Below are 21537 nucleotides of genomic sequence, written 5' to 3' on the forward strand. Positions count from 1 at the left end.
AATTACAGTAGTTAACGTAATTCCCAGGTCAGCCGCCCACCCGGGTAAGCCGCCCACCCCTCATCCGATTTTGACGCGTTTGAATGTTTGAAGCCATCCAAATCAACCAAAACAATATATTTTTATTAGATCTAGCTAGTAGGGCGTGTAGGGCATCTAGTTCTAATATGCCCTATAATGAAGTAATTAGTACACCTTGGTGGCGCGTGTTTAATTGGTTCTAATGGTAAAGGTGCAGAATCAATGGATATACCCCTATCTCTCCTATTTCTTGCCTGGATAAGATCCCTAGCTTCCTGGATGCAGAGTCCTTCATTAGGAGTTATCTGGTGTCTAGATCTCTTTAATTTCTGCTTCTCCTTCTCATTGGCTGCGTGTAAATCATGATTTTCCTTTGCTAGTAGAGCTGCACTATGCATAGCTATCTCGCAATCCTTGATAAGCTGCTGGATAGCTAGTTTTGAAGGTGTTGAAGGACTTTGAGATCATTATTTTAGGAGCTTTTTAACTAAGGATGCTTGCTTTTATAATTGCTGAAGTGTATGAGGTATAGTAAGCTATGAGGAGCTGGTTAATTGACTTATGTAGCTTAGAGGGGGGGTAGGGGTAGATACAGAGATATTTAGCTTCTTAAGCACCCTCTCTGGCTTTAAAGGGTGGATTCTAGCTGCCGCGAAGCCATTCTGGATATTTAGAGGTATAAAGACCTCTAGATAAGCTACTGGATATACTTAAAGGAAGTTAAACTTATTAATATAGTTGTATCCTAAGCGCGTCTTCTCCTTAATAAGGTATCTATAAGCATGCTTTAATGGGCCAAAACAACCAACATCTAGTGATTATAGAAGATAAGAAGAATAAGGAGGTATGTAGATAGTAATAATATTATTATCCTTGTAGGCTTTATTAAAACTAGGTGTTAGATAGCTTCTATAGCTATCTAAGATAAGTAGATGATATCTTCTAACTGTATAGCTAGTTATTACAGGGATAAAGACCTTCTAAAGCTATTAAAGGCCTATCTTATCCATTATCCATCTATTTTAACTAACTTTAATTCTCTAATTAGGTAGTAGAGTTTAATCTTAATACCATCCTTTAATATAAACCTTCCCCTTGAAGATTATACATGAAGGAAGCACCCAGCCAGTTATATTAATATATTTAATTATTATAACCCATTCCTGATTACCTAGCTAAATAAGATGAGGCTTCCCAGGCATATTAGCTCTTATAACTACCTTAGTAGTTGTAATTAAGCCTATAGTGAAGCTAGTTTTATTAAAATTATAGATATCTTTATAGGAAATACCATATTGCATCTGGATCTTTTATAGGTAGTTAAACCACCCCTTAATAATCTTTGGATCCTTATATTAAGCTTAGCTATAATTATATCATCAAGTATATTGAGTTTTGATCTCCTCACGCTGATTAGTAAAGGTAGATACCCAGTTCTTACTAATAGGTTTAAATCCAGAGGGATTATCTGCCTGGAGAAGGATATTGGCCATCTCTTATACATGAGATGGCCTAGGGGGAACTCCACGCAGATCCCTAGATAGTATCCATTCTACCAATGATTCTTCCTGTGTAAGAGATAGTCGGTGATTATGGCCGCGTTTTTTGATTTAATATTGGCATCCATTGAGGCGGCCGCGGAGGGTAGATTTAGGTATGTTGAATGTCTTCGCAGCGCAGCAAATGCTTGAAATTTGACCTTTTTTCAAAGCAGATATTGCTAGTTGGATCCTTCCCTCTTGTTCAACTAGATTCCCAGAGATTTGACGCGATTTTGGTGGCATGGTAGGTGTTTGGATAGATTCAACATTCGAACGCGTCGAAATCGGATGAGGGGTGGGCGGCTTACCCGGGTGGGCGGCTGACCTGGGAATTACGTTATGGCAGTCTGGTTACGTAAATCTGCGCTTGTCAGTGGGCTTTTGCTTAATCAGCCAAGCCCTGTTCATTTTCCACAATTGACTGCTCTCCTCACATCTTACCCAGCTCGGTCATAAAATTTGGATTATACTTCAATTCTATAGACATAAAAGCAAGTGCCTTACTATTTTTCTTCACAGTTTTCAAGCACAACCTGAAGTCAGTCATAATTAAAGGACCTGCATGCTCCAGCATTAATGGATTTACATCTAGTTCTGGTTCTGCATATAAGGGGTTGTCCCTCTCAGGCTTAACCAGCTGTAAGGAAAAAGTTGCCTCAGTAAATTTCATAATTACCATTATCCATGCTGGACTCGTCGCTTCCAACTTATCCTTGAGATACCTAGTATCATACTCAGAGTAATATTCTATATTCTTGCGTAATGCAGCTAACAAGAACTTAGGATCACTAATAAAATTATCAGGGGATAATTTGATAACAGCTGAATTACCCTAAGAGCGTCCAAAGTGAATTCACGGTGAACTGGTAAGATATTGAATATGGCATTCGCGTGGAGTCTGCAACGCTCTAGGTGAAAGTCCTGGTTGTTCTTGAGACTATCAGCCACTAGCATGTAATTTGCGTGGGTAGCTGTATAGCCTTAAGTGTAAAGTCTCTGTTGGTCAGCATATCTGGTGTTGCTCCAAAGATAATATCTTCATTGGCCTTGAGAGCTGCTAGTTTAAACTCCCTTTAGTCTTAAATAGAACTAATTCATGTAAACACCCTATGGTCCAATCTGATCCATCCCAAGAGCTGTTGGGGATCGGTTTTCAAAAATGTTATTAGTAAAAGTAAAGCGCGTTTCTGGATACTGGAAGTATCTTTTAACTTCCCTAACAGTGTACTGAATACATTTATAGAGGTTATACTCTGTTTAGAGAGCAAGCGCCACAGGCTCAGGGTCTTTAAGAAGCCGCTGACTAGTCCAGCATAATGCTTGTCCATCCCTTTCAACGCACCTTTGAATAAAATCTTTATTATTCTTTTCCTTATCCATGGCAAACTCAAGCTCTTTCACCGCATAACCTTAAAATTCGGCAGTCGTTCGACGCAAGGAGAGGTGTAGACGAGATGCTGCTGTTCTCAGATTTCTCAGAATAAGTGACGCGACGGAAGGCTGCAAGGTATCCTTTATTCTTTGGTAAAACTTCTGATCATCATAGATTCGCATCTCTATGATGGTTTCCGCAGCGTTTTGCACAAGATTGAATCCGGAAGAGTACTAATGTTTAGCCTCTCAGTGTGGTGTTCGATGCAGCGTAGCACTAGTAGCAACCTATAGTAAATTATTCTTATTTGAAAGAAGTGCCCTTGACTGAAAGTTATTGTCCCGCACTGAGGCTTTGGCAATGAGAGCACCAGCTGGATCCGACAGCAATTTTGCAGCCTCACTAACGATCTTGCCCACGCTGGCAACTTCAATAAGTCCATGAGTCGCTATTGCTGTAACCACGCGACCTGCTAGGTTAGTGATCCAGAAGTAAGAAGTAATTGTTTTGTTGAAATAACTGGGTCGTGCAATATTGATGTTCAGCCGTGCTGCAAGTAGTTGACGGAGAAGGGTGTAATTGCACTGGGCAATCAAGGGAATTACTGCAAGGAATATACATTGTGGGCCCCAGTTTGATTATTGCTGCAATAACTCTAACAGAGAGTACAAATGTGTGATACCCATCTTCTATCGAAGAGGCTTTTGAGGCCTCAAGTTCAACTTTAGACAACACGGCATGAAATTCAATGTTGATCTTTCATGATGGCATTAAACCCATTGAGCAGGTCTCTTTTCAGGTCATCTATGTGTTCAATACCAGCAGAGACCTTGAGCAACCTGCCGTCAACTTTCTTGTCCGCAATCTTTCGCCACTCAATTAGACTTTCAACAGCACCGAAACTGCATGTATGGTGGAACATGCTGAGCTTTGACGGCAAGGACTTGGCAAGTTCTTCAGTCTTCATGATCATCGCGAACAGTGGCCCACAGCCATTTGGCATTTGTTGTTTGATCCAAGCTATGTCTTCCGTCTGAAGACTGGCATGTTTCATCCCGTCGACAACAGCCTGTACCAACCGAGCGTCACTGTTTTCCTCGGGATTCGCAGTCAAGAGCTGCGACAGCCAGCAGACCAGCTCGTCCGCATTTTTCGTCTGTCGCTCAACACGAAGATTCAGGGTTCGCAGGCTTCGCACGGCAAGCCAGGCCTCCATTTGACCGATGATGGAACCCAAGTGAATCCGTTCCTTCCACAGTTGTGTGTACCAATCATCGCGTCGGACCGCAAGCACACCATAAATGATATCGCTGTGACCACCCAAATACTTGCTGCCAGAGTGCATCACAATATCTGCACCCCAGGCGAAAGGATCCTGAAGTCCGGGAGGTGCCAAAGAGCAATCGACCGAGACAAATGCGMCGCGAGAGTGAGCTTTGTCGACGTATTTCTTGATCTCGAGCACTTCGCCCGTGGGGTTCAAAGGTGTTTCCAGATGTAAGAGGTCCCCTTCCTGGAGCTCCGATATGTCGCAATCTAATGGCAGCCTTCTCATGTCACTGAGCCGGCTGATGATTCCAGAGGCACTCTCACATCCTGAGTAACCCGGTGACATGCATAGCCGCTTGGGGTTGAGAAGAATCTGATAAGAAGCAAAAGACTATCATTAGTCCTCTTCATGTTATTTTAAGAATAAAAGAACATACGAGAAGAGCGGTGAACGCTGAAACACCAGACGCATATGTGACGACCTTTCCTTTCAAGATGTATTCAAGAAGCAGCTCAAGTCTCGTTCCGGTCGGAGACGAGATTCGGGAATAAATGTGTGACTGCGGATTTGACGATTTCTGCAGTGTTGGTAATCGCAAATCCGATCAGTATTGCGAACAACGGATTGGCTCATCTAAGACTTTGGAGTAGAGACTCACCTCAGCTGGTAGTTTCAGTTCCCAGAGTGGCACTAAGTCTTCGGTCTTTTTTGGATATCTATAAGTGGAGGAAACATGGAGCGGAGGAGCAATATCTTGGGTGTCCCCTAGAAAGTCATCGCCGTGCAATTGCAAAGAGGATAGCGACCAAGGAATGTCCTGGTCAAGCGGCTCTGTATAGCGAGACATGATGAATGGCGCGAACAACAGCTTAACATTCGAAGAGCATCAAACGCCAAATCCGAGTTTTGTGAACGAGAACGTAGCGAATCTGCATCTGGTCAATTCTCGCATGAAGCTCGACTTTCAAGGCCGACATCGGGGAACGCCTATCTCTAGGATAAAATATTGCCTAGAACCGTTATCACAAGTCGTTTCCGACAGTCCGGAGTCAGACATTTTCTTTTTTGTCAGCTCGAAAACCACGTACCTGTTTCACGTTGTCCCTGAGCGCCACGGCGACAACACAGACATCGACCACTAAGATGGCGGATCGTTATCAATAACGTTCCGTGTACCGTCGGAAAGCCGGGCCGCTCCCGCATTGCCCCGCAACCCACATATAAATTACCGCGGGCGATTATTTATCGTCGTGACGGGTAAGTAATACTGTAAGTAATGCAGTGCGTAAAATATCATCGCTGTTGTGCGTGCCTTTTACGGCCACAGGCAGCCGTCTCACTTGTACACACAGAAACCTGATTTGCCGATGCGGTAAGCCCTGAGAGGAGAGAAGAGTCGAAAAGTGGGGAAAATTTGTAATGTGGTCCCTCATACCCACAGGCTATATCGACTAGTTATTCGAGGCAGTTGCTCAATGTTACTGTCGATGCGACTCTTCGGGGATGACTTCGAAGTTGGACTCGCGACTAATCGCATTGACCCTGAATGAACTCTTATCATTTTGTATGCACATGACATATGTTCCATTTTCTGCTCGAACTAGTCGGGTGGTAGTCGTGGCTTTAGATCGTAGTATTTCGGAGAAAAAAGGACATGGAGCGAATTCTCTGTGCTAATGCTGTTAACAAAACACTCAGCAACAATTTAATGCCAATTCGCATGGATGCTGGTGAGGGCTCCGGACACATGAGAGAAACTCTGACTCCAAGGTCTCTCAACGGTTTGGAGCAAGAAACCGTGATTATCCCATCATTCCAGCTTGAGTCCGGAGCCATTCTTCAAAATGTGCCAATAGCATATAGGACCTGGGGTAGCATTTCTCGGGAGCGAAACAATTGTATTGTTGTTTGTCATCCCGCCTTTCTCGACACGGACGTGTCGTCATGGTGGTCAGCCCTGTTAGGGGATGAGGGCCATGCATTTGATGTTCGACAGTTCTTTATCATCTGTATAAACACGATGGGGAGTCCATTTGGAAGCGCAAGTCCGCGCAACGTGTTCAAAGGAGCCAGGGGACCAATGTTTCCACTGACTACGATTCGCGATGATGTCAGGTAGGATCCTTTCCACTTGCTATGTGTGTATAACTGTCTTGGACTAAGCTGGCTTCTAGAATCCATTGTATGGTTCTCGAAAAGCTCGGTGTGCGACAAGTCTGCATGGCAGTCGGACACTCCATGGGTGGTATGCATGCGCTTGAATGGGCTTTCCAAGGCGATTTTGTGCGATCAATTGTTCCCATTGCAGCCACAGGGGCGCAGAGCGCCTGGGGGATTGCCTGGGCAGAGGCTCAGCGGCAAAGCATTTTCAGCGACAAAGATTACCAAGACGGGTGGTATTCACAGCGCAAGCCACCGATTCGAGGTCTCCGGGCGGCCGGAATGTGCGCTTTGTTAACTCGTCGAAGCAAATCAGCAGTTGAGAGATCAAGGTATTCCTCATTTGGCACCGAATTGGCCTCTGGGAACACTAGCGATAACGGGTCGCCGTCCGGAAAAATGTTACCGGTGCCATCAGACACACACAAGGATAGTGACTCCTTCGCCCGTCAATTTGATGCAAATTGTTACATCGCTCTCACGAGGAAAATGGATACACATGATGTTGGACGCGGCCGATCTATAAATGAATCAGTTCAGGATGCACTTGCCACGATACAACAGCCAACACTTGTCATCGGGGTAACGTCTGATATCCTCCATCCAATTCAGGAGCAGCGCGAACTCGCAGAATCAATACCAAATAGTCGACTGTGTATCATTGAAAGTTCAGATGGTCATGATGCTGTTTTGTCGAGTGCAGCCCCATATCTGAACAAGACAATATTGGAATTCCGGAAAGAAGTTTTACCTGACATAGTCGATGACTAGCATCTAAGCATATCGTCTCTAACAAACTCAATTCAATACCTTCTTCCGCTAGTAGGTCATCACATAGAAGACCAGAGTATCTCTGAAAATTCTCACGTAGTTTGTCTTGCAGGCTAAGGGCATACGCTCAATTTTCTATCTAAAATCTAAGATCCAGTGGATTAGTTTTAGGATGATTGATTGAAACTCTACCCATTCACCTTCATTCATCTTAACTATGTTTGCAAGAATATTATTTGTTGCAAACTCTATGAAGTAATCATGTCTCAGCTGCTGGCTTCATTCTAACCTGAAGTCCATAGAAGTTGCAGCAGGAGATGGTCAGATCCTCCGCCCAACCTCGATGATCTGCAGCTTCAATTCCACTGAAGTTTTGCAAGATTCGAACTGTGGTGTAAGAGACCTCAGACAAGGCGTATTGTTCTGTTTCCATCAGGTCAGATCGGAGCTCATTTTTTCTAGATTGTAGAAACTTACGTCCAACGCATATACGGGGACCCCCGTTAAACGGTAGAAAGGCCCAGCCGGGACGAAGCTTTTCCCAGCGTTCAGGCCTAAACTGGTCTGCGTCTGGACCATAAATGTCCTTTCGTCGATGCATAGAGTAGACATTATACATAACTATCTGGCCTTTCCTGATCAAGACAGGTGACTTGCCCTCGGGACCGCCACCAACAGGAAGAATCGTGTCTTTGTTCGCAGTTCGCGCGTTGGAAGGCACGAGTGGGTATAATCGGAGGCCTGTGATCACACATGAGTAATCAGCGTTGTGGAAACCTCAATTTGAAATCAGCGTTACCTACATTCATCGATGACACTGGTGAGATATTTCATTTGCTTCACCTCTACGAAGGAAGGTGGACGGCCTTGAAGCGCCGCGACTTCGCTTTGTAATCGTTGCAAAACGTCCTTGTGGCGTGCCAGAAAATAGAAGACGTTGCTTATTAGACCAGCAGTTGTGTCCCTTCCCGCTAACAGCACACAGAGTAACTGGTCACGAAGATCCTCCGAACTTCTAGATCTCCAGGAAAGTTCTTCAAGGAAATTATAGCTCTCGGATTGTTTTCCATTTCCAGCTTGCGCACGACACTCGAGGTTTTGGTGAATGAACTTGTCGATCCATTGGTGACATATCCGAACGCTTGCGTCAAATTGCTTGTTTCGGTAGAAAGGTAAGAAAGCACCGTACCGCGTTCGATCGATCAGGCAGCGTTGGGCGTAGTTKAAGGCGTCGACAAAAGCCTGGCTCTCCTTGTCGTCTGGGTTTCCCAGTCGATCCACCGACGTCCCCACGAGGAACTCGCTCGCAGTATCCATGGTGAAATCGAAGAACATTTTCTGAAGGTCCACTACCGATTCATCGCGAGGAATGAGACGGAGAAGCTTTTCGACATGTCTCTCAAGCAAACCAAAGTCTGCGACCCGGGATCGCGCAAAGCTTGGTCGCAGCAGAGCGCGCGAATGCTCCCATCGTGCTCCATCAGTGCAGAAAATTCCGTACCCAAGGAGTGGCTGGAATGCTTTCTCTCGCCGAGTACCCAGGTCAAAATCCTTGAATTTTGTAGAGAGAATAGCCTTTACGTTTTCCGGCTCGATAGTTGCTACAATGTGGACAAAGCCCATGACCGAACTGAATGTATTGCCATATTTCTCGAAGCGGGCTCTTCCCGCAGTCAGGATCTTCCTCTTTCTAGAGTTGTGGAAATTTTCTTTCAGCAGACCCCATCCTATCAATCGCTCGGATTGGTGGTAGCGCTTTGGTGGCATGCAATTTTGCTCGTTGACCAGCTTTGATCTGTTCTGGCTTCGAACAAATACTTGAAGAAAATAATAAAGGACGGTGAGTGCCAGAGGCACTGCAACACTCTGTGATATCATCATCTTTTGAGAAAACTTTCAGGTATGGCACAATAAATGACAGTTGAACAAATGCAGGCAAATGAGTAAAATCTTCTTGGTGAAGATCGCTGGCAAAGGATGACACTTGCCCTTCTCTATGCTTGCCTACCTCTCCATGTGTTGGAGACGACAATATTCACATGTTGACAAGGACTTTTCCTCCTTTCGAGCCCAACAAGCGAGACGCTGTCAAAGCTCCTCCATAATTATCTTCTAGCTGAGCAAGCCCCACAAGTTGTACGTCGGCCTCGTGTCTTTCCTTATCACGACATTCAAGGTTCCGAGCTCGACATGACCTCTCGAACAAGAGTGCGGTATGTAACAAAACCGACAGTGGGACATCTATAGCATTCCTGTATCAATTCGTCTCATACAAAACTCCGATCATCGGCTCTACATTCGTTCCAGGTTGCGACATTTTGCCACGTACGCACACCTCTCCAATAAGGCATGCTACAGTAACATCTGCGCTTGATAGCGTTGACAGCTTTTGGCTGTATGCGACTACTGCAGCTCATAAATCCCTGCAGATAAGCTTCTTTAGCGTCCGCGGAAAAGGAAAATATCTCATCAAAGCTCGGCGGGACGTGCCGCCCCTTAATTGCTTGAATTTGGAATGCGGTCGTTAACTAAACTACGGTTTTAAAGATTATGTATGAGGGCGTTAATAATAGTACTGAAATTTGGTACATGTATTGTCACTGAAATTGTTTTGTAATGATACGGACGGCAGCAGGCTTCGGCGTCCCTGTAGTGCCCTGGACGGTTAAAGGTTGAGAGCAAGTCTAGTAGATAGATATCTTGCCGCCCCGATAAAAGGAGTAAGGAATGTGCAATTCTGATTAGCTATTGAAGTTATACGCACAGTTATTGAGAGGACTCTACAAATCTAGTGCTGGCAACTGGGCAGTGAGATGCATCTGGTGAACATTTACACTAGCTTCATTATCCATACCAAAAGCAAGAATCTTCAAGATGCCGCGTCGATTGGAGAATGCAAAATTCGAGACTCTTCAGCTTCATGCTGGGTAAGATGGTGCTCAGTTCTCTAGTTTGACCTGAATTTTGCCTGACGGGTTGTGCTCCAGTCAACGTCCAGATCCAGGAACAAATGCGCTGGCAGTTCCAATTCAAGCAACCAGCGTATGGACTCACTTCAAGTTATGTGGCATTGAGAACATGGCTAATGGGCTTCTGGGGCACAGAGCTATGTCTTCCGTGACACCGCACATGGTGCGGCCCTCTTCAAATTCAAAGAGCCGGGATATATCTACAGTCGGATGATGAACGTCAGAAATCCCCAATTTTTCAACCTCAAATCACAGGTCATTTCAAGCTGACCTTCTATCTTCCAGCCTACTGTTGATGTGCTGGAGAGGCGAATCACAAGGCTGGAAGGTGGCGTCGCCGCAGTCGCTGCTTCCTCAGGACACTCGGCGCAGTTCCTTGCCATCGCCACGGTTGCAAAAGCTGGCGACAACATCATCGCGACATCCTTCCTCTATGGCGGAACGAGCAATCAATTCCGGAACTTCTTCCCGCATCTGGGCATCACCGTGAAAATTGTCAATGGCGACAATCCCGCCGACTTCGCCAAACTGATTGATGAAAACACAAAAGCTCTGTACATTGAAAGCATGGGAAATCCGCGCTACAACGTCCCAGATTTCGAGTCTTTTGCGAGATTGGCACATGATAATGGCATTCCATTGATTGTAAGCGCTCCAAGTCATATCGATAGTGATCTGATCCGTCACTGACACAACTAGTCAGGTCGACAACACATTTGGCTGTGGAGGCTATCTGGTTCGGCCCTTTGAACATGGAGCAGATATTGTCACTCACTCTTGCACAAAATGGATTGGCGGCCACGGGACGACTATCGCCGGTGTTGTCGTTGACTCTGGCAATTTCGACTGGGGTAAAAATCCCAAGAAATTCCCCTACTTCAACGAACCATCTCCTAGCTACCATGGAATGAAATTCTACGAAACATTTGGCCGGTTGGCCTTCGCGATTCGCGCGCGCACTGAGATACTTCGAGATTTGGGCTGCGCTCTGAACCCTTTCGCTGCGTTCTTACTCCTTCAAGGCTTGGAAACATTGTCCATCCGAGTGGAAAGGCATGTCAGCAATGCCATGGCGTTGGCAACTTGGCTGCAGAATAATGACCATGTGTCCTGGGTTTCGTATCCTGGTATGACAACACTCCTACCTCAAAAATTCACCCGAAATGATCAAATAGCGCTCACTAAATTTGATTTTAGGCCTAGAAGACCATCCATCTCATCAATTGGCCAAGAAATATTTCAAGAGGGGATTCGGTGGAGTGATCTCGTTTGGTATCAAGGGCGGCGCTGCAGCCGGGACCAAAGTCCTAGATAGCTTCCGGTTGATCAGCCACGTCGGCAAGTGGGTTGCTCTAAGACCTTCGTAGTTAACGTTTGGGGGCTAACAATATTATAGTGTTGGAGATGCAAAGTCAGTAACCATAAAAATCATTAATTTTGTCTCCACTTCATGCAGATCGTTCGCCTCAGATCCATTCTTGCTAACAAATGCGGACAGGACGCTTGCCTTACACCCGTGGTCAACAACGCACGAGCAGCTAAAACCGGAAGAAAGGATCGCAAGTGGTGTCACAGAGGTTTGTGTCTGACAGCTTTTATGTGGTGTCTAGGGTTAATGCTTATTAGGACCTTATTCGATGCTCCGTCGGCTTGGAACATATCACCGATATCATCGCCGATTTCGAACAGGCTTTTGCAGCGGCAGATCGGGGAGCCAAGAGTAGACTGTAGATCAAGCGTACATCATCACTTTTGCTCACTGTATTTCCCTCATTGAACTCATCCGCCGGAAAATACAACAATTCTTGTTTTGCGACCTGTATAGGGAGATTGTCCTATTCGAGCTGAGATGTGAATAATAAACCCTAAACCGAGCACATGGAAGAGTTTGTGATGTCTTCACTTGAATTTCCTATCAACAATCGCTTGCTCCAAGAACTCTTTATGTTTTAACCAAGAATTTTTAAAGGACTGCAAGTCAGCAGAGACCATTGCGAATCATAGAAATCCTCATATAAACCAGACGACGCATCTACTCTTCAAAGGTCATGTTACCGGATTTCAATGATCAGCACACCTTTTTTAAGCCTTCTCGATTGTCTGCATCTGCTGCACCGTCTCACTCACAGAGGTAGAGTCCCCCTCTCCGCTATTGAGCATGTTCATTTTCTCCTCTATCTTGTTGTACTTCCCGAAGGCGAGCAGGAACAAGAGAGCCGTGACGAGCATAACGCCGCTCAAAGAGGCGTATTCTACGAGGACCTTGGGGTCTTTTGAGACGGGTGAGAGTGTGATGCCCAGCATCGAGCCGATGGTGCAGGTGAGGAGGAAGAGAGCTGATACGATGCTACGCATGGACTTAGGGGCTTTGGTGTATGCGTACTCCATGCCGGCGACGTACGCAAGGACTTCAGAAAGCGCCGTCATTGTGTAGACGGGGATTTGCAGGAAAACGCTAACCTGTGTTTTTTGTTAGGTTCTCGCTGGGATGAGCAAGAATGGTTGAAAGAAAGTCTCTTACATCATTTGGCGTTCTTCCACCGTCGCTGCAATATCCGCTGAGAGGATGTTCGTAGCATGGAGGTGATCGGTAAATCACTGTGACCTGGGTCAGCAGGCCTTGGAAGAGTGAGTTGAAACATTTTACTACTAACAGTCTTGAATCCCTGCTGAATATCCAATGGCACATGCCATCACCAGGAAACCGGCGGTGATTCGACTGATCGGTTTAAAGCTGAGGCGAAATCGTCTCAGGGTTGGGTAGACGATTTTTTCCCTAGAGAATGTCTTAGTTTGCACCTCTAAAATTAAATATAAGACAGTCTAGAAGTATGCGTACATGGTTGGAAGAAAGGTTAAAACCATGATTGGATTAAAGCATCCCACTATAGGCCTCAATTAGTGCTCTCATAACGCGTAAGGATCCCTGGTCGCTATACTCATGTCATTCGGAATTCCATAGGTTTTCATGGTTGCTGCCTGGCTAACCAGGTTGCTGTTGGTCTGTCCGTAACAAACCCAGAAAATGGGACTGCAATCCAGCTTAGTCTGCTGCAATCCAAGTCTTTGATGGGCAGTTGAGACTTGAGACTTACAACACACAACTGACGAAAGGCGTGAAAATTGTCAGTGCGCAAATATCAGAAGCCTCATGTCGCTGTGGATAACTCACAAAACAGAACATGCGACGAGTGCTCGTTTCAATTCCTCAACAAATGCATCGTCCCAGGGAACGGTAGTTGCAGGGTGAGTTTGTGCCAAGACTGACGGCTTTGCAGCATCGAGATTGCAGCCTTTCTTGAGTCCGACCCAGAAGACTCGCATTGCTTTGATTAGAACTGAGCCACTTGGATTCTGGACAACTAGAAATAATGAGTAAGTAACAACCATTGCGTGAATGACGGAAGGTAGATTTGTCGCTTACCATATCTTCCTCGGCCCACCGCCAATGCGCCAACTGGTAACACCCAGAAGCAGAGTGGCAGGAGAAATGCAGCCCAGAATGAAACTTTCAACTCTAGCCACTGAATCGCATGTCCGTCAGTACATTAGGACAAAATATGACATAGATGCACCCACAGATGCCGGTATCACGGAGAGTGAGCCAATATTGATAACCCTTTAGACGAGGTCAGTGTGTTGTTTTCGTAAACCGCGATCAATGGCTACTGACCAGTAATAACGACCATATATAGTCTGAATTGTGACGTTAGGATCTACAATGACATTTTCTCCGCTTGCCAGTGTCTTGATCCGGACAGGTTTCCTGGCGTACTGCTCAGCGATTAGAGGAGCAACGTTGCTCTTGATCCCTCCAAAGCTATAAGAGAAAGTCATTATGATGGAATATTAAAATCTTGAATCAAGAATCACTGACCCCAAACCAATCAAGACCAATGCAACGATGAGGCCCGGTAGACCAGCACCGTGCTCAAGACTTGCAGGGAAAGAAGTGACGCAAAGAATCAAGACACCACAACTCGCGACTCTGTTAGATTTGTCAGATATGTTCTCCTCTGTATCACTACTTGCAAACAGGGACTTAATTACCCGGTCCCTAGACAAATTGTCCAAAACCGGCCAAGCTGGCTGTCCGCTATGACGGCCCCCAGAATAGGCGCCATATAGCACCAGCCGGTGAAGAAGTAGTTGATACCAGTCGCAACTCCTTGTCCCTATTGAGCGCATGTTAGTGTCCAAATCTGCTCTCTTTCGAAGCTGCCGTTCCCTGCCATGTCTAAATACTTACCATACCCAAAGCTCCTGGTCGTAATGGGTCATCGTGAGCGTTCTCTATATAGTTCTCTGTATGCGTTCAGTTATTGTTATTGCTTTCGCCACAGATTCGTCAAGTAAAGAACTTACGCATAGGAGCCGTGATGCATCGGTAGGTAAAACGCTCGGCTAGCTCTGCCACCGCAACCAAGAATATTGTTGAGGGGATCTTATCGCAGACACGTCTGAGATTTTCCTCTTCCCATTCTGTAGGCGCGGGAAGATCATTATTGTCGCGTCTCTCTTCTGAGACGGCCATGATCCGAGTATGATTTCGTCCTTGTCGCTTCGATCACTCGAATGTTCAGGTGCACAATGAAGGCTGCAAAAAATCGTAGTACGGAGGGAGAAAAGCCACCAGTGAACCAGAAAAACAGCAGCAGGAGACTCACTGAGCCAGGTGCGCGTACAACGAACGCGGAGTACTGTTGGCAAAGTCCAAATGGCCTAAGGCGGAATAAAAGTACAAACAGCTCTTTGCTGGGCTTAGAGGACGCCATGAGTAGGCAAACTCTTATCACAGCGGTGAACGCGTCAGATATGTTCGGCCGCCGGAAGTAGTTAGATTCAGCCCACGCCCCCCACATCCCGTCGAACATGACCTGTGAAAATAAAGCTGTAAGATTTTGTACGCCTGCATTAATCTGTATTGGTCTGGTCTTCGGAATCTAGCTGAGGCTATCCACTTATAAAACGCAGCTATCTAGGCTATATCACTTTTTAGGTATCCGAGCCAGGGCTTCGAATGTGACCAAAGTCTAATCTATCTGAATTACCCGCTGCCGTGTCATCGGAGGCAGTGAGGTAAAATACCCTGTCTGCTAACATGATCTAATTTTCAGTCCTTTTACTGCAGTGCAGGCCGTTGTTGATTTGATGACAGATGGGACAAGCAATAACGAACTTTCAAACCAAGATTCTTTTGTTCTACGCAATGAGGTACTTGACTTTGGAGTGCTCACTTTATTACATCTCTTCGTCTCAAGGAATTTAATCATCTCACGTATGGATAAAGTGCCTCTTACACGGCGTTGGTTAGGGCTTGGTCAAGCTGGGTGTGTCGGCGAGGCCAATGAAGCCATGACGGCCGGTCAAGACTGAGTCTTGACTCTGAACCAAATGAGTCGCTCTCAATACGGTGAACTTTCGGTTGTGCCAGTCCAAGCTCCTCCATTCCTTCCCATCACTCGTGGTGAAAACGGTGTCATATTCCGGACGCATGAGATAGACGAGGGAGAACTTGATCTGGTCCCAAGCGTCGGGCGGAGGCACAACCCGGTGCAAACACGATCGGAGAACACCTTTCGAAAGGGCAGTCAAGGAGTCTCCCACGTTTACGATCGCGTGCCCGGGTTTGGGAGCAATGTACCGCCAGTCCTCCAGGCCTGGCATGAATACTTGCAAACCACCAGTGTTGGAGAAGACAATTGCCAGGCTGCCAAGGTCGGTATGTGCAATGTGGCCAATATTCGCGTCACTACTGCCGTAAGGCAGATACTTGAGTAGACCAAGTCCCGTCGTCGATAGCTCGCACTTGCGATGGCAGTCTTTCAGGTCGAGAGGGAGCTGCAACGCCCGAGACAATGTCGAGAGGATCAAAAGCCCTTGCTCGTGAATATCCCCAACAAAGTGTTCCAAAAGGTCCCGCTTTGAAGTCAGTGGCTCGGGAGCCGTCATGGGCATGTTGGGGTCGAGGTCGAAGAGCGCATTATTGGGGATCTGGGGCGTTAACATCAGCGGCGCTGCCACAGCTTTTTCGATATCGCCCATACCATGAAGCTTTCGAATCCATCCTTCTTCCCACCATACGGGCCCGTGGTCAAACCCGGCGGTTTATATCTAGAATCGAGTGAGTTTTTCCGGAGCGCAAGTTAGAGATCCACAATAATCTCATTAAACCCACCCTAGTATCTTGGAAACGGAGAATTTCTCTGTGCTATATTCTTGTTTCTTCTCAAAAGGCAACCGGAACAGGTCATCTGTGATGGAAAAGATCCTATCCACGTCTTCCAGAATATTATTTGTCCGTACATTGCGCAGGTCCAAGTAGAAAAAGCCAATGTCTCGACAGGCGGAAGTGAGCTCGTTCACCGTCCCAGCATCACCATCGATGAGCTTGTCGAGTGACACAGTTGGCAGCGATCCATAGTTGAGAGCGGGTTTCTCGTTCATCTTTGAGATAAAGAATATTCACAAGTCAAGTTCAAGTGACCTTAAAATGCAGCACAGGGGAGGTTAGAACCAAGATCCTTGAAGAGCCTCCTCAATTAGACTGACACGGCTGTCTGTTTCACTGACCACGTCTTGTCTAAGGTCATGCTAATTTGACAGATATTTTCATCCGATACTTATTAATCTGATGCCACTTATGGGCCGAAGAGTCTGACTCGGATATTATCCGTGAAACACCGGAACAACTTTATGTTGCGTTCGTCACACCTGCTTTTCTCAGCCAATGATGATTGAACTCCTTGAGCTGACAGCGATGTCGGAGGCTTTAAGCAACATGTGATCACATGGACACAATCATGTCTTCCGCGGAGAAGTCTACGAATGCTTGCCTCCATATTAAAATTGATACTCCGTAGGCGCCTAACGTCCAACGTATGATCATTGATTGCCAGAACGGGAGACGCGAATGATCTCCTGTTTTGGGGCAAGTCAGGCCCCACTCTGGCTTTCGAACAGTGTGGAGACAATCTTATCAAGGGTTGCTGATCAGTGGAACTGCCAAAGATCTCTTTATTCTTCCGTCTAGACAACTTTGGTCGCCAAAATTACGACCTGACGCACTCATGAAATACAAACATACAATACCCGTCCTGTCACGGAAATAATAACGATGTTTTGATACGGTTGTCTGTATCACTTATGATGAGAGAGGTGTCTCCAGAGGGGGCCCACGGACGCTCTGATCTGAAGAGGGTCTCCACTCTTATTTTCTGTGCTTGGGAAGTCCCAATCAATAACGCCCATCATTGAGGTTGCAGCCCGACTTTGGAGCGCCGCAGCCGCGGCGAAATGCACATGCAGGGGCACGGCCGCCTATCTGCGTTGCTTAACCTTCCTGCGCTCATGGACATGACCTCGTCCCCATGTGGAGAAGACGCTGAAACAAAATGGTCCTGAAAGATAAGGTAACACTGTTTGAAGAGACACATTCACCGATTCTCGGCCATAATTTTCTGCTTGGAACGTGGCTGGCGGGAGTTTGTCTCACATAGCGTGAAGCTGTCAAAAGACGTTGACTCAAGATCGCATAAGGTGGTAGGGCTATAGAACAATATCTTCTCTATTAGGTTTGGGATGGTCTCGCTCTAGACAACATCAGAACCCGGCAGTCTCCAAGTCCTCGATGCCCGTTGAAATGGACAGCTTCGCAAGAGTCATTGGAGATCAATTTCCGTCTCCTAGTGAATATCTGAAAGAATGGCCCTTGCGGCCAGACGTGGTCCATTTGGACCATGGCTCCTGCGGAGGCTGTCCTCGCATGATCATGAACGCTCAACGCAAAATTGGCGATGAGATTGAGAAGGGTCCGCATGACTGGTTTGCCAAAAACTTTGCTTCTGGCATAAGAAACGCCAAAGAATCTTTGGCGGGCTTTTTGAATGCGGACATCAGGGGACTAGCCCTGACTCAAGGGACAACGCAGGGGTTGAATGTCGCGGCCTTTAGTCAAACCTTCAGTCCGGGTGATGAACTGTTGATCACCGATCATGCATACAGCTCGGCTTTGATGGTCTTGCAGCAAATCGCGGAGCGAGTGAAATGTCGGGTTGTCATAGCCCAAGTCCCATTCCCAGTGCACAACAGTGACGAGGTGGTCGAGAGCATTCTGTCTCATGTCACGCCCAGAACTAAGTTCGCGATCATTGATCACATTCCCAGCAGAACAGGTGTGATCTTTCCAATCAAGCGTATTGTTGCTGAGCTGGATAGCCGGGGCATTGTCACGTTGGTGGACGGTGCCCACGGTCCCGGACAAATCGAAGTCGACCTCCTGGACATCAATGCGCCTTACTATGTTGCCAGTCTGCATAAGTGGATGTGCGCACCGCGAGGCTTGGGTCTCCTCTATGTTCGAGAAGACAAGATTAGTATTACCAAGCCAGTCATTGTCGCGCGCACGTGTTACTTCCGAGATAGCAGCGCGTACATTCGGACACAGTTTGAGCACGACTTCGACTGGATGGGTACTTTCGACCCCTCAACGTATCTCTGTTTACCAACCATTGTAGAGTTCCTGTCTACGATATGCCCAGGGCGGCATGCTGGATTGGTCCAGCGCAATCATCAGGTCGCTTTGGAGGCCCGACAGATTATTCATCGCGAACTGGGCATCCCACCGGCATGCCCTGATGACATGCTTGGCTCGATGGTCACAATTCCTCTGCCGGACAGCGTCGGATCTGAGAGTCCACAAGGGACCTTACCATTGCAAAAACATCTGATGGATCATGCTCGAATTGAGATTCAGGTATACAACTGGCCAAAATATCCGAAGCGAGTACTCAGATTCTCGATACAGGCACATAACAGTCTTGACCAGATAGAGTATCTGGCACGTCAATTGAAAGCAGCGTTGGAGGCGGAGAGGAAACAGTCTAATGGGCGCTCACTAAATGGTACAAGCAAAGTCTGATGTTTGAGAATTTGTATATATAAACGGTCTATATACTGTGAAGAGCCTTCTTAAGCAGGATGGTGGAAAATGGAAACATTGTGTAAGGCAGTCACAGCCATCTGATTCTGTTGTAGCGATTTTGCGGGAATTGCGACAGTTCAAAGGAGAAGCCCAACTTTCACTGTGATAGTTGCTCGCAAATCAGGCGCACCGATACCGGGATTATAATCGGCTTAGGGGAGCTAAGGCACTTTTTACCCGCTTTCTTTAGTATTGTTTATGGCATGGGTGAATAATCTGGCCATGTCTGTTGTGAGAAGCTTACTATATAAGCAGGCCCCGCTTCACTAGGAGAAGATTGTCTGTTCACGTATCTCTCCTGTTGATTACTTTACCCTGTTGGTCCCTTCTACAAGTGTTCTCGCTGAGTTTGTGCATATATGATTGTCTAAAAAGTAGAGCGGTTCCACATTTCTCAAACAAGAAGTATTTATTCTTCATTACTCCACAGAAGCAGCCATAAGAAACCAGATGAGCACAGATAATCTCAACAATGATAAAGGAACTCCCAGCCATGGCTTCAAATCATAAGTCCAACTCTGGTAGCAGAGATCTGGGCGTGGTTTCTTGTGAGGATAACAAAGCTATCAAAGCGCCACTTCCACGTCAAAGATTGCAGGATCTGTCAAATCCAACTTTCCAAGAACTCTTCGACCTAGCGATGTGGCGAGTGGTTGAAATTGCTATTCCAAATCCTGCCAACCCTCCACCACGACTGTTCCCGACCGCAGAGAAAACAAGAGACTCTTTCTTCACCGTCCAGGAGTGGAATAAATTTGGCGATCTTGAGTCAGAATACGGACGGCTGTCTTGGATGCTGTCCACCTTTCCAGAGCGAGGGGCTCCTGTTCGTTGCGCGGCCACGGTCGTCGATATCCTGACTTACCCATGTGTCCTGAGTGGGTGGAGGCAGGTCTCCGAAATACTTCGCCATCAGGTGCAGGATATTCTGATGGATGTTGTGCATTCGATGGTATCCAGACTGCCACCTGTTGACTCGAAAACGACAAAAGACGACTTTTTAACTCTGCCTGTGGACTATGATTTCGCCAGTGGCCAGGCAGAAAATCTATTTTTGGAGTTATTCCAGCGGAGTTCACGCAGAATGGCAACCCTTACGTCGAAAGGAGACTATTCTTGGATAGTTGAGTACATCCAGATTCATGCTTTTCTTCGCGATCCGATTGGAGGATTGAAGAAGGACTTTTCGGATCAAGCTATCATCTTCCAGGACCTATTGGCCGCTCTTATACAGAAGATTGCAGATGTGCCTCTTGGTGACGAACTTTGGGCTTTACTCGTGGCGCAGTTGGCTCAAGAGTCGTCGTTTCTAGCCAATCCTCAGATCGACGATATCGCCTACATACATTTTAGCGGTCATCAGCAGTTAGTATATGCTTATGTTGACCTTCACAAGCTCGCACGGGCTGAGTTCAGTGTGCCTGAGCACGTCATGCTGATCATGGAAGAAATGATGCAAGAGGTTGTTGCTAGTGACGAGTGTAACATTGTTCCCATTATTATTGCTTCTGTGCCCTCAGTCGCCACAAAGAAAACTCAAAAGATAATTATTGACGGCAACACCCGAGCAACAGCAATCATGGTCTTCAGACTGCTCTCTTCCTCAGATGCGAATAGGGAAGATGTGTTCGCCAATCTTGACAAGTACTGCTCTGCACATGGCTTAGGTCCAAAGTGGTGTCTGGATCTCCGCAACGTGGTCCAAAGGCTCTACGCCACGGAAAATCCCACGTTGTCGACAATTCGAGAAAACCAGGAAGCTCTTGAAAAATTCAAGTGTGTCACTCATCTACCAGGCCTATTGACACAGGAGCCACTATTTCACACCATCTGTCTGCAGCGAAAGTTTGAAGGAAGGCTGCGGATACTGCAGCCAATGCACCAGATGATATTTAACGACGACAGTTTTGGTCTCGCTCTCCCTGCCCGGCGCTCACAGGCACATGGGCGTCCAAAGAACTATGTGCTCCTTCCTCTTCAATAATTATTGCAGAGGTAGCTCTCACTCCTTGTCCAGAGAATCAAGCTCTGCACTTTCATCTTCCTTGGCGTTGGTTTCTATGCATTCAAGTATAGAATACGGTCGAGATGTCTGACAAGGCATTGACAGTTCAGGTCTGAGATGACTGCCCAACTGCCTAACGTCGTTGCAGTGGCTTCTATTTGTAGAATAATCGAATGAGGAGGGAAGATATGAAGATATTCATTAAATTTATTACTATGTAAAAGTATGTTTACTACTATACAAATGGTAGGAGCCTCTACCCCTTAAGCAGTTGACCTCCAGCCTGCTTACAATGAGGTATCAAATGCGTCAGCAGAAGTAGCAGATGAGAATAGTGATTTCTTTTATATAGATAGCCCCTTGTTTGGCCTCAAAACCATGATTTTGATGAGAAATCTACGGTTCCGGTGACATCTACGGTTTCGGTGTGGCGCATCTAAGGCAC

General features: G+C 46.4%; 8 protein-coding genes across 8 annotated transcripts; 4 read left to right on the plus strand and 4 right to left on the minus strand.

Annotated features, from left to right (window-relative positions):
- Positions 1–3679: 3679 nt before the first annotated feature.
- Asppvi_009348 (uncharacterized protein) lies at positions 3680–5051 on the minus strand (the record flags this gene model as incomplete). The annotated part of the gene is made up of 3 exons (XM_043305205.1): positions 3680–4576; positions 4641–4781; positions 4863–5051. The coding sequence occupies 3 exons, from the start codon at positions 5049–5051 to the stop codon at positions 3680–3682; spliced, it is 1227 nt and encodes a 408-aa protein (XP_043161140.1).
- Positions 5052–6224: 1173 nt separating this feature from the next.
- Positions 6225–7135, plus strand: Asppvi_009349 (uncharacterized protein; the record flags this gene model as incomplete). Its single annotated transcript, XM_043305206.1, has 2 exons — positions 6225–6319; positions 6379–7135. The coding sequence occupies 2 exons, from the start codon at positions 6225–6227 to the stop codon at positions 7133–7135; spliced, it is 852 nt and encodes a 283-aa protein (XP_043161141.1).
- Positions 7136–7394: 259 nt separating this feature from the next.
- Asppvi_009350 (cytochrome P450) lies at positions 7395–8902 on the minus strand (the record flags this gene model as incomplete). The annotated part of the gene is made up of 3 exons (XM_043305207.1): positions 7395–7558; positions 7613–7876; positions 7939–8902. 3 exons carry the CDS (start codon positions 8900–8902, stop codon positions 7395–7397), a joined length of 1392 nt encoding a protein of 463 aa, XP_043161142.1.
- A 1107-nt stretch (positions 8903–10009) lies between these two features.
- Asppvi_009351 (O-acetylhomoserine aminocarboxypropyltransferase/cysteine synthase family protein) lies at positions 10010–11835 on the plus strand (the record flags this gene model as incomplete). The annotated part of the gene is made up of 9 exons (XM_043305208.1): positions 10010–10062; positions 10123–10177; positions 10240–10323; positions 10390–10749; positions 10808–11231; positions 11302–11446; positions 11501–11515; positions 11603–11681; positions 11731–11835. The coding sequence occupies 9 exons, from the start codon at positions 10010–10012 to the stop codon at positions 11833–11835; spliced, it is 1320 nt and encodes a 439-aa protein (XP_043161143.1).
- A 351-nt stretch (positions 11836–12186) lies between these two features.
- Asppvi_009352 (uncharacterized protein) lies at positions 12187–14638 on the minus strand (the record flags this gene model as incomplete). Its single annotated transcript, XM_043305209.1, has 13 exons — positions 12187–12564; positions 12626–12702; positions 12759–12880; positions 12944–12989; positions 13044–13135; positions 13277–13466; positions 13529–13628; positions 13684–13723; positions 13778–13924; positions 13982–14092; positions 14155–14279; positions 14354–14409; positions 14470–14638. 13 exons carry the CDS (start codon positions 14636–14638, stop codon positions 12187–12189), a joined length of 1653 nt encoding a protein of 550 aa, XP_043161144.1.
- Positions 14639–15414: 776 nt separating this feature from the next.
- On the minus strand, positions 15415–16551 carry Asppvi_009353 (uncharacterized protein; the record flags this gene model as incomplete). The annotated part of the gene is made up of 3 exons (XM_043305210.1): positions 15415–16098; positions 16152–16218; positions 16283–16551. 3 exons carry the CDS (start codon positions 16549–16551, stop codon positions 15415–15417), a joined length of 1020 nt encoding a protein of 339 aa, XP_043161145.1.
- A 1183-nt stretch (positions 16552–17734) lies between these two features.
- Positions 17735–19024, plus strand: Asppvi_009354 (uncharacterized protein; the record flags this gene model as incomplete). The annotated part of the gene is made up of 1 exon (XM_043305211.1): positions 17735–19024. One exon carries the CDS (start codon positions 17735–17737, stop codon positions 19022–19024), a length of 1290 nt encoding a protein of 429 aa, XP_043161146.1.
- A 556-nt stretch (positions 19025–19580) lies between these two features.
- On the plus strand, positions 19581–21071 carry Asppvi_009355 (uncharacterized protein; the record flags this gene model as incomplete). The annotated part of the gene is made up of 1 exon (XM_043305212.1): positions 19581–21071. The coding sequence occupies one exon, from the start codon at positions 19581–19583 to the stop codon at positions 21069–21071; it is 1491 nt and encodes a 496-aa protein (XP_043161147.1).
- Between the last annotated feature and the right edge of the window lie 466 nt (positions 21072–21537).

Source organism: Aspergillus pseudoviridinutans (genome assembly GCF_018340605.1).
Source record: "Aspergillus pseudoviridinutans IFM 55266 DNA, scaffold_7, whole genome shotgun sequence".
In the NCBI taxonomy this organism is placed as follows: Eukaryota; Fungi; Ascomycota; class Eurotiomycetes; order Eurotiales; family Aspergillaceae; genus Aspergillus; species Aspergillus pseudoviridinutans.